We start from the raw sequence: 12,796 nt of genomic DNA on the forward strand, positions 1-12,796 counted from the left end.
AAAACGACGGAAAATATGTACGGTGCTATTAGACCGGGAAAAAAGTAAACCACGGATTTATTAATGTCGGCCATAATTAATCCATGTCGCGACAAACTACGGAGACATCGCAATAGCTTCGAAAAACTCTGCGATTCAAACCTTGCGTGACATACACCACACGACTACACGTTCCTATATAATACATGAGGACACGCAGTGCGACGACAAGTTACGCTATCGATTTTGTGACGATATAAAAAGTAATATTTGAATACACTGACTGACGTTACACGCGTATGCGGAAAAGTTGCTATTTATATAGTAATCCGCATAATATTATTCATTGTGGCTATCCTATATTAATTCTGGTTTTATATAATATTTATTCTAGGTTATCATTATCGCATCAAATTTTAACAAATTTTCTGATTCAATTATAAACCCGACCTTTCCTCAATAAACATTTTCTCAAAAAATATTTTAAATTACAGACTATTAATAACCCGGGCAAAAATGTTTATATATGATCATGTATAAAAATTGTTTCCCGGATATTAAACTGATTTATCATACATATATATCTATTAGCATTCAATGTTCATGAATTATCGAAGTATCAATTTCCGTAAGATCACAAAAGTTAAGCAACGTTAGTCAGAGTACAGCTTAAGATGGATAACTGATTAGAAAGATCTTGAAATTGTATAATATATACTTTCCAAATATATTTTTTTTATTATAATTTTATCCTATGTAATCTCATCTCTCTTTCTGTAAAAAGTGATACTAACCAATAAATTTCTTAATTTTTTAGCAACAATTTTCTATATATAATATAAAGCAAAATATATTTATATAAGACATATATAATTATATATAGTCATATATTATCATATATAATTGCATAAAATTTTTTCCCGGGAATAAATATAACATTTAAAAAATAAAATTTTAAATATACAAAAAATAAAATCTTATAACAATTTTTTATTTTTATTTCGGTAATTATATAATTTAAAAAACGAATTACAAAAATTAAAAATGGAAAATTCTAAATTTACAAACCTATTATTGACTAATTGTTCATGATGCGATAATAATGAAGCACTCTATATGTGTTGGAACGTATCTACGTAAAAGAGTCAAGATACGGTAGCTAGATACTTTAGCTGTACCTAAATGCGTTAATAAGGATCTAGGTAACGCATTTAGGTACAGCTAAAGTATCTAGATACCGTATCTTGATACTTTTACCTAGATACGTTCCAACACTGTATATATTAGATTTTAGAATATGATGTCCATTTTGTTTCTTATGTCTTTATATACAATTTTTGTCTGTATATATTTATGCGCAGTTGCTCTGCTCTAAGTTTATTTTGCATTATATCTATACGTACATAAAAAAATTTGCATGATAAACAATCTAGGGATTTAAAAAAATTCATAAATTTAAAAATTTACGCGAGATTCAAAAATGCAGAAATTGGAAGCTTTAGAGCATCTAAAAACAACCGAAAGACTAAAACGTTATAAAGAATTCAATATCCAAGATTCTATAGAATTTAGGAGTCGAGGACTCAAGGCAACCATGATTGAAAGCATCTTCAGTCCTTGAGCCCTCATGAATCTCCCTATTACCATGTAAGAGTAATCGAGTATAACGATCATGTATCACTAACGTGCATCGGGGCGCTCGTCGGCGGCTCCAGAGCTTTGTCTGCAGATAGTCAAAGATAGGAACGTACGGGGACCTGAGGATGTAACGCCGGATGCACCAGCGTCGCATGTTGCAGCGTGCCCGGTAATTCGCCAGCTGTAGAGTACGCCAATGGATGATGCCACAATTCAGGACCACCGGGGAAGAACGGACTCCCTAGGTCTGCAATAGAGCACAGGATTAGATAGAGTCGCTCCCCTGAGTAATTAAACGCGCGGTTGCGAACCGCGTTGCGAGCGCGCGTTCTTGCTAGCCAGGATATCTACTGATATCTGGAAATGCCAGAAATTAATTTTTATCTTGATACCAGATATATCACATATTGCTGCTTTGATAGAAAAGTGACACAAGTAAAAACAATTAATACTTTTTAAATAATGAAAGGAAATCAACCCCCTCTCCTTAAAACTAACATATTGTAAAAAACATACATTGTGACAATACATTGCTTATATACTGATAAGGGATAAAATTGACATAATCCTGTAGGATTGCAATGTTCAAATTTTAAAAACTTCTAACATAGTTTTAAAAAATACGTTGTAATTATAGAATACGTTAAAAATAATTAAAAAATATATTAAAAGTATAATTTTAAAAAGAAAGAAAAGTGAAGTTTTGCATATTTAGTATACTAATTAAAACATTACTCCATTTCGCAAAGAATTTTAGAAATGCTCTACTAAAAAGTTGTTAATTTTGAGTTGTGTCACTTTTCTATCAGGCAGCGATATTTGAACTTAATATAGTAACATTTTTCAAATAAAATAATATTATATAAACAAAGAATGATTGAATGTTGACTATATTTGAATATATTTTTTAACAAAATTGGTAAAATCATTTGTAATTAAAAAATTTAAGTGTAAAAATAAAAAATAAAACTCTTAGAAATTTTATTAAAAATAAAAGTATATCAGAATGTGTTAAAAATTTTGTTTACGTACATATACAGTAGATATCCTGTTCATTATAATTATTTATATTAGTTCTTTAAAACTTTTGGGCGGCTTTTATGTAAAGTTTTGCTAATTTCGGTAGGTATTACATTCCTTCTCATAGAAGAATTTATGTACAATATTTTTCTATTTATCATAATACCTTTTACGTAAAAGCTGCCTATTGATCTCTGCTCTAACAAAATTAATAATATTTATTATTAACAGGTCACGAAACCGTGTTATTTATAGTCAAAACAAGTTATTCAAATATCGCATAAAACGTATTGGGTTCGAGGTGAAACGCACTTTGCAATGCGGTCAGAAAGGTCGCGCCAATTTGCCACGCATATTATTTCAGCATTGTAATCGTCGCGCTAGTTTCGATGTACTCTTTATAGAGAATAGACAAAATTATTTGTCCTATTTATGATTGAGATTAGACATGTGTCTGTAAAAAAATTAATTAACGTAATTCATGTAATAAATGTTTGTTCGTAGTTGAAAATAAGTGAACACAATTTAATCGACATTTTGCGAGACTATCAATTACCTAATCGATAATGTCCAATTTACAAGTTCTCTTTTTTGCTAAAAATTACAGAGACTACGGAAATGGAAACGATAATCATGATATTCGAGGATTTCCGAAAATTGAACGACGAGATTAAAAAAAATCAATGAAAGCTCAGATGTATTAAGGATTATCTTGATTTATTCTACTAATTGCAATAAAATAATAATAATTCTAAAAGATTATATATAAATTATTATTTATCGATATAAATTATATAATAAGAGCTATAAATTTATGTGCGATATTAAATCAATATTGATGTAAAAAGTTAATTCTTTACAAACTTAATTTTTTTATGTTTTTTTATTTAAAATTAATTAATTAATTTAGCAGAGCTATTTAAATTACAAAAGATTTTAAATCTTTATTTTGCCATGTAAAATGTCTTTTTTTTTTAAATGAATGTTCCTTCTTATAATTCAAATTCATTCTTAATGTTTCAATTTTATCTATTTTTTTCTTTATTTACAAACAAATAATAGATTTTTTTTTAAGTAATTAATAGAAATTTTCATTTATCGCTTAAGTAAAATTTAGAAACTTCGTGTCGCGAATATTGCCACTCGAGGGAGCACCAAGACGCAGATTATTCGCGGTGTAATGGCAGAGTATAGTGCGCCATCGAGCGTAATCGTCGACGGCACGACATGAAAAAAATAGTCTTGGAAGCCGGTAAATCGTTGGAGAGGGACTTATGATTAGGCGTTACAAGCCAGTGACAATGGTCAAACCGAGCATATCTTCCCAATGATTCATTAGCAAACTTTTACTTGTGACTTCGTTTGTGACACTAATCTCGTTATGCAATTCATATTTATATTGTTTTCCTCAAAACAATTTAATTATTTAATTCTAATTTCTAAGTGAGTTTATCGTTATCAACTTAATGGCGTGTATCTAACTGTACGGTTTCCATCGTGAAGAAATTCAAATGGTAAAAATATTGATAAATTTTTTCAGAATATTTTTTTGCCTATATTTTGTTCCTCTTTTTATTGATATTGGCATAAGCGATTGCTACTGCGAATGTAAAGTAGCAAGAAACAACAGTGACGAAATCGATGCTGGTTAATATAAAGTTTACCTCCGCGTAGAACCGCGCCTTTCCCGCCACGAATGCGCAATTACTCCACTATTTTTTTTACTACTATATGAATTACTGAAGCCACAGTGGCAAATATATAACAAAACGCTCTTTCATACAACTACACACCGCGATCGAATATCGCGAAAAATTCGCATCGTTCATATATGTACGTCAGCGTGACTAGACAGCGTGTGTATCTGCTCTATTTCTTTCGAGCTGAAGCCAGTTATTATCTTGCATAGATCTTAATGTGAGATAAAAATAACTTCAACAGTAATACATTCACAAATAGGCTAAGATTTGTTGTTATAATAATGTATCTCGACAATCTGATAAACAAAATTATATAACTTTCTATAACTCTCATATAATTGTAATTTAATTGCATAATTGAATTTAACTAAAATTTCTTCAACAGTATTTGTCAATTTTTATTTTCTTATTATTAATTATAATTTGTTTACCAGAACTATAACATCACATAGTAAAAATTAAATTATAAATTATAATTTTTAATACAATATATAATATATATATATATATAATATAGTACCTATATATTTATAATTACGTAATGCAGCTAATTCCGATTAAACTATCGTTAGTTAATCGATGATAGTTTATGCGTGAAATAATTTTACAGCACAAACGTGGAAAATAAGAAATAAATAATCAGAACTTTAATTGTGGAAAGCTACATAATACGATTATAAAGTATGTATTTCAGATCACTCCAATTAATCAAAATCTTTTTTTAGTGTGAGCGTGATGTCAAGTTATGAGACGTCAAGTGGCTTGCCGCTCGATGCGATTAACTCGCAATCATCTGTAGATCCGGCTTTAATGCCACATACGCGATTTTTCGCATTTAAGGAGCCGAAAATGACTCCATCTGGTGATTAAGAGATCTTTGATCATCAGCGCCGTTCGGATCCGGCGTTAAACTGTAGGTCCCATATATCAGTGGATATATGTATGGATCTCCCAGGCTGGAGATTGGATAGTAGGCTAGCAACCTAATTCCGGAAAATAATCCATTGTTACAAAAATCTCATAAGCGGTAGGCTTTGTCTGTCATCTGAAACATTATTGACATCTCGAGCGGGACCAATATCAGACCGTGTTATAAATCCCATTGCTCTTCTACCGGCAACATATCCCAAGGGTGCCGGTACACCTAAAAAATGCTTTTTATTTCATGTATTTAATGAAACGGAGGGACCTCGCATCTTGGTGATTTTTAAGCTTTTCATAGTACGCTCGGTGCGATTGACGGTTTACTCAAATGCATGACCAAAAACAACATATACAATTATAGTACATCTGCACAACATCATTATAATGGTCGCATTGTACTTGGTCTGGAAATGACTGATTCCTCGATCATTTTAATCATGATTCTTCGGTCATTTTGAATTGGAACAAAAAATACTAAGACACGTGACGCATACTTGACACGCGCGCATATAAGTACACAGGCAGAAAATGCAATGGACAGATAATCTATTACAAGATCCAATGTAAGCAGTAGGATGCGTTTTATATTTTTAATTTTATGTTTTATTCATTGAGAAGGACCACATTAAAGATCGAAACGTGGCGTATGAAATTTTGTATTCCATTAATGTAACAATTTATAATAAATATACACGGCACTCGAATACCAGCCGGGCTCGAATAGCTCATATTTAACCTATCAAAATCTTTTCCTTTTTTTCTTTCCTTTTATACTTGTTTCTTATAAATTAATTTCTAAACTGTGTTGAGACGTAACTATTTTATATATCTTTTATATACAGGGCAGCGCACAAAATGTCATATCATTTGCTTTATACATATATTGTATAATATTTATTTTTAACAAAATTGGTATAGAAATAGTATAGAATTAATTACCAAAGCCTGGAAATTGGATAATTAAATGGTATGACATTTCGCCATTCTGTTCATGGAAACTAATTATATCTGTAACGGAAATCGTACTGTTTCCGTCTGCAAGCCAACATTTTTATGTAACAAGAGAATTGTAGCAATTTAATTTTCCAAAAGTTGAGCAACTATTGTAAATCCCATGAAATCTCCTGAGCTTTGTATTCTTGCCCCTCTTCTCCCCTCTAGAGAAGAACTGTCTTTATTTCCATTAAAATGTGAACGTTCGCCAACAGAAGCTACTGCATAAGCCCTTACGTGTATACGTCTGCCATTCGGTGGTGTGTTTTAGTCCCTGCCAGGACTGTGCACTTTATTGATTCTAGGCTGACCTCCGATTCGCATGGCGAAGCACACAGGCTCGAGTAAACGTACATCGTCTAGGTAGGGAGAAAGCTTTCACCGTTGTCGACGATCAGACTTTTTTTTATTTTCTTTTCATTTATTTCGCAAACGACAAGTGAATCCAATAAATTGGAAAACAATGCGTTACCTTTCAATTCATTCAACTATAAAGACGTCAATTTATCAAACAATTATAAACGTATTCGTGAAAAATTATCTCATTCTCTGCATTAATTTCTAAATTGAGCTCCATCTACAATAAAAAAATCGACAATAGAAAAATATATAAAACAACCAAAGAGTTAATTAGTAGTTTAAAAGGTTTGGTTAAACATTAATGTATATGTTAAACCGTATAACGTATTTTTAATTGATTTATAATTTATTATTTCAGTTTGATTATAGCTCTATCATTTCTTTTATCATAATAATGCAATTTGAACATATGATTGGAAAAATAACTTGTATATCTTGTATCATAACAATAATGATAAATTTATAATTTTGATGGCTCAAATTCTCCAATCTTATTGCCTTCTCCCGCCGAAGCGATTCAATTCTCACGCACTCGATAATGAAAGTTATGACGAAACATTGCATTTAACACCTCTCACGTTCACAGAATGTCCTCGAATTATTACACAGTAGAGATTCATTTGCACAATACGTTTCTTCTTCGTGGTGCGATATAATCAAGTTGTTAATTCTAATCTTAGGAAAATATTTTGCAAGACTCATTACCATTTTTACACTACACAAAAATTGTATTTGTTACTTGCGGTTAACATGCATTTTTCAGAGCTTATATGAATTACATTTACGTATTTTCACTCTAATTAATAATTGCAATAATTAATTTCAAATTCTCTTTCCTCTTCTATTATATACGTAAAATTCATCATTAATAATTATAGCAACATAAATAGTACGTTTATAAATATAAATGAAAATATAAATTTCTATAACATAACAACGACAAAAAAGGAGTTATAGACGCAAAATATTAAATACCTATTATGATTCATAAATATATTATACTGATTAGCGAGTTCACGTTTATATGTTTCATACTGAAAATTAAAAAAATTATATACGTCGCTCTAGTAATTTAGTAATTGTTTAATGACGTCAGCTGTTGTGCGCTACTTATATTGCATAATTTTTTTTTCTATGTTTCATTGCAGTATTCCAATTGATATACCAAGGTTAATGCTATGTTTACAATAAGAAAATTTAATGCACAATAAAACGAAAACGCAAATAAAATTTTACGTCGATTTATAAATAACGTGTTTGAATATTTGTCATTAATTTCGTATTTCTGACAGCGGTATAAATCAATATTTTTCAAAAAATAAAAAACTTATTAGTAAATTACTCGATATGAATCAACTCGACTTATTTTCCATGTAGCACGATTCTGAGAACTAAATTTATTCCCATTAAAAAAAAAGTAATAATGTGTATATATAATATATATACAATTATGTGAGAATGCCTTGCACGAGTAAATGCAATTGCTACATTGTTTATTGTCGTCGACCACGCGAAACGAGGACTTACAGACGTAGACAATTATTCTCGAGCACGTGCCGCATTCAAACGAGAATAAGAAATGAGATATGTGCGCGATGAGAAAAAAATTCTACGAGAGAGCAGTCCTTTCTAAAAGGACGCGCAGTTTCTATATCGATTCTAGGCCGTCATTTGTGACACACGCAACCCTCGCAACAACGCGAAGAACGCATGTGGCCTTTCGCACGAACATATACCTGCAATACCTTCTTGGCGTCGCGTCTCGAACTCAATATAACGCACATATGCGGGTCTATGTTAACGCTAACGCTATTGCGGTGCATGTTCCGCACCGACATCGCGCCAACATTGCGCGGGGGCTCTGGCAGCGTGCGAAAAGCCAACCGAGCATACCATTTTCCAGCGGGAAAATGCAAGCTGCATTCCTCCGCGCGTAGATAATGCATAATACGTCTGAGCACGCACGGTCAAACGTGGAAGACTCGGTTAAATGGACCATGAATTTCGGAGCGTACAATCAACGTGCACGGTTTCTCGTTGCGCGAATCTTGTATCTTAACGCAATATAGGTATGACAATTTATTGCATCAATTTCGTTGCTGTTGTATTTTATACTATTGCACATGAAAATCTCCTCAATGACTTGTATTAAGATTAACAACAAATAGTATTAAAATTTCGGAATTATGAAAAAAATAATAATTTATTCAAGTAGAATAGTAGAAGATAAGAAAACATTATCATTCTGCACATAAAATTGAAAGATGTTTATCCATTGATTGCATTTTATGTAAAAAAAAAAAAAGAAAAAATACGAAAGCCGTTTATGCGGTTAGCATATTCAACAAAACGTCGAATATTAATGACCACCAGCGGTCGTGTAGATACAACTTAACCTGATTATTCCTTACGACTATTCTCCTTCATAATTCACTAGCAAACAGTTTAGGTGGCGATCATAAATTTTATTAAGCTCACGCGCGCGTCTTCTTTAACTTTTGATATGCAAGATACCAGTGTTTCCCAACCAAAAATCTGTCTAAACTTCGACGATGTACTTGAAAAACTCTACACACAAAGTTTCTATACTTCTATTGTACTGTAATAACAGATTTTTTTATCACTTTGATCATTTAAACGACTTTCTCTGAATAAAAATACTGAAAAATAACATTTATTGTCACAAGTTTCAATATTGTAAATAATATTTTTGTTTAAAAGCAAGATTTAAATTAAAATATTATCAAAATTTGTAATTAATAAAAATTATTCGTAATTAATAAAAAAATTATCATTTATTATATTTTGGAATTCACATTATTATATATATCATTTTTTTTTAAAGATATGAAAATAAAAAGTTATATATAATAGTGTATACATATATACACGTAAAATAATTCTATAAAATATTTGTAACATTAATCGCTATAAAATCATATTTTATTAGTTAGAATCGTTTATGTAAACAGAGTTGAGAATCACCACAAAAAGTTGGCATAAGTTTGCATTTTTCTCTCCCGCCTCTTTTGCATGATCAAAGTGCAGAAACTTCCCGTATGAGTCACATTTTATCATCGATACGAGCATTCCGCGCAAAGTGAATGGTAACTGAAGCTGTTACGAAATCTGTGCCAGTTACCGTTGTACCGTTGATCTAAACATGTATTTCCATATATTCTCAGAAATAAAACGATAATGAAAATAGTAGTATAAAACTTTTATTGCAGCTTTCTTTGTCTCGTAAAAAAACCGATTCAAAACTTTTTTATAGTATATATAATTATATGTGAAATCTAATGGACATTAAATTTATATTTTAAAATAATGTATTATTGTTTTCAAGAGTAAGCCATTCTTTATCGAAGATTACTCCACCGATATATTTTTATGTAAATTTATCCCGAAATACCGTTTACATATAAATTCGGTTTGAGAGCAACGAATTACTTTGGATAAACTCAAAGCCCAGGCCTTGTTTCCTGAAACATAGAAGAGGGAAGTTTCGACGAATATAACTCCGAGAGTTTGGAAAGCGTTGGCAACAATTCCGAAATCTATCAGCCTAGAAAGCACATATATATATAACTTTTATACATATTTCTCAGAAACATATATATATCGTGTCTCTACACAGCAGAGATCAATACTCCTTCATTTTTTATGTTAAACGTTCTTGCAATTATACTTCTCATCAAATCTTTATTAAAGAAAAATTGAATCAATATTCATCGAAGAAACCGTCACTTTTTATTCATTATTCCGTGATAATAAAATCTATATGTGTCCATATAATTGTACGTATAACGTGTCAAATAGTTACGTATTTTTAAATAATTATCTCAAAATTAACGAGCTTTTAATTTGTAATTTAATTAAAATGGTTTATTAAAAACTGTTTTTTATCGATAATCTTACGAAAAAATAAACTGAACATTTTTTTATGCTCGTTTCCACCAATGTAGATTAATCTTAGTTTAACTTCCTTTTTATCTTTTTCTTTAGTTCTAAAGATTAGAAAAAAATAAAAAGTAAGTTGAACCCGAGATTAAAGTTAATTTATATTGGTGGAAACGAGCATTAGTCAAAATTATTGAACGTCACAAACTTTCATTAATTATTTCCATAATTTTATTTCTCTAATTTCTTCAGTATTTAAGAAGGTAGTCCTTCGAAACTACGTTTGACGGTTCGATTATGTCTTATCGACGTGGCTTGGCGTGCGGTGCGATGAAATTGGGTCATCGTACGAAATTGCTACCACCTAAAACGAAATTATTCCGCGAAATTTCTCGACTGGATACGGTCTATTTGCGCGATATTAAGAACGCCATTAATAGCTGGTTTCAGTCGAAAAGGATAGTACCGATGGTACTACTAATTTTTAGACAATTAAATAATCGATTTGCCTTTCCAGATTCGCTGCAAAACGTTTGTTTAAATACCCAAGTTAGAAAATTGGTTGAAAGATTACATGGAATTATTATCCAAATGCTCCTATATAACAATACATAATTTTATTAAGTCTTAGAAGCGGCGCATATTAAATCTTTCATAATCAATTTCAGCATGAAAAGAGCACTGTAGAAAGACTTAAATGATTTTATTAATGTGACATAAATCTTAAATTAGAAAAATAAGAATACTTTTCAAGTATAACGCCTTATTTTATATTTAAAATAATTTACTATAAAATAACATGTTAAAATTCTAATCTTATTATGTCACAAAGATCAGGAGCGCCAACTTGTCGATTAACCATGTGTGGAGTTGGACCAGCGTTGCCATATGAAAAATGAACATATCCTAATATTTTCCCTCTAGCCTCACATTCATGACCTCTTTTTGTGCCCGAAACGAAAGTAAACTCCGAATTTCCCTCTGACAAATCGGGTACTACCAGTTTAATACAACAATATCTTTCCAATAAACTAGTTTCTTCATTGTAAATTTTATCAAGAATCATGCCCGTTAAGCACTACAAAATCCCTATTTGATTACATCTCTCCCTCTATCCGAGACAATCTTCGAAATCTCCAAATGTATGAATAATAAATTATTGGATGCGTAGCACTTTTCTGCAACAATTTATCGTCAAAAGGTTAGATAATGAAATACAAGAAAAAAAATGTCGGACCAATCACAGACGCGTTAGCTCTGATTAGAGGGCCTGTAGTTCTATCCCTGTTTTGATGTTTAATGAAAAATAAATATATAGTGACGCGATAGCGCTGACAGCGCGCTCCCTGAACGCCTTTACCGCCTCTACGAAAAAATAGACTACTAGCGATTTTCTATATTCACAGAGAAAAACACGGACTACGTTACAAAGGAAAGGAAAAAGCGTGTTTTATCGGCCGCGCTCAATTCGCTCAGTAATTGAAATTTTGAAATAAAAGTTAAAAAAAATTTAACTATTTTTGCTCAACACTAGTTATTTAAAAAAATTCCACACACGAAAAATTCTGACGTGTGGAGTACTCCACACACTCCCCGCAAAAGTTGACGCCCATGATAAAGATCACCATATTATAGTTGGAGTTTATTCGTCACTGACACGGATAATAAATTATCGCTCGGCAAATGATGTTTTCAAATATTATGGAAATAAAAACCATCTTATATTCTATACAAAAATCAGACAGCGCCTGCAACAAAATTTATCACAGTCGCTGTTTCTTCGGAAACTGATGCGCTTTACGTCCGTCGGGCAAGTCTGTTTCCGTAATGTGACACAAATACATATTTATTGCGTGCGCAAAACGCGCACGTAGCCCGTAAACGTGCAGATCTTTGAGATTTATTCAACTTTATTCTACCCCTCTCGTTCCATTACCCATGATCGATCCTCGAAATATATGTATATGTGCCTGGCTTGACCACTGGTAGTCATCTTTCTTCTGTTCACTTTTATATAAAACATATATATCTATAGATTTTCCACATTTCTCTATCATATATTAGCAAGATCACGTAACCGTTATTACATTTGCCATTAAGCTGTTTTAATTAGTCAGAATAATTCTACGTAAATGTATAATCGACATGAATCAATTATACAGTGGATCAATTATATATTGTTTCATAATTTTTACACTTTCCTTGTGATTTTTAATCCTTCAATCATTAGTTTTACGCTTATGATATTTAATTAAGGATAATAATTATCTTTATCGAATAAA

At 31.3% G+C, this 12,796-nt stretch overlaps 1 protein-coding gene across 4 annotated transcripts in view; it reads right to left on the reverse strand.

Annotated features, from left to right (window-relative positions):
* LOC108766700 (protein couch potato) overlaps positions 1–12,796 on the reverse strand; it is an 83,655-nt gene that overhangs the window by 14,494 nt on the left and 56,365 nt on the right. For all 4 annotated transcript variants that reach the window (XM_018516148.1, XM_018516145.1, XM_018516149.1 and 1 more), the window contains one exon: positions 1,731–1,864. In XM_018516148.1, the coding sequence (XP_018371650.1) occupies positions 1,731–1,864 (134 nt within the window). The remainder of the gene's footprint in view (positions 1–1,730; positions 1,865–12,796) is intronic.

Source organism: Trachymyrmex cornetzi, unplaced genomic scaffold (assembly GCF_001594075.2).
Source record: "Trachymyrmex cornetzi isolate Tcor2-1 unplaced genomic scaffold, Tcor1.1 scaffold61, whole genome shotgun sequence".
Taxonomy (NCBI): domain Eukaryota; kingdom Metazoa; phylum Arthropoda; class Insecta; order Hymenoptera; family Formicidae; genus Trachymyrmex; species Trachymyrmex cornetzi.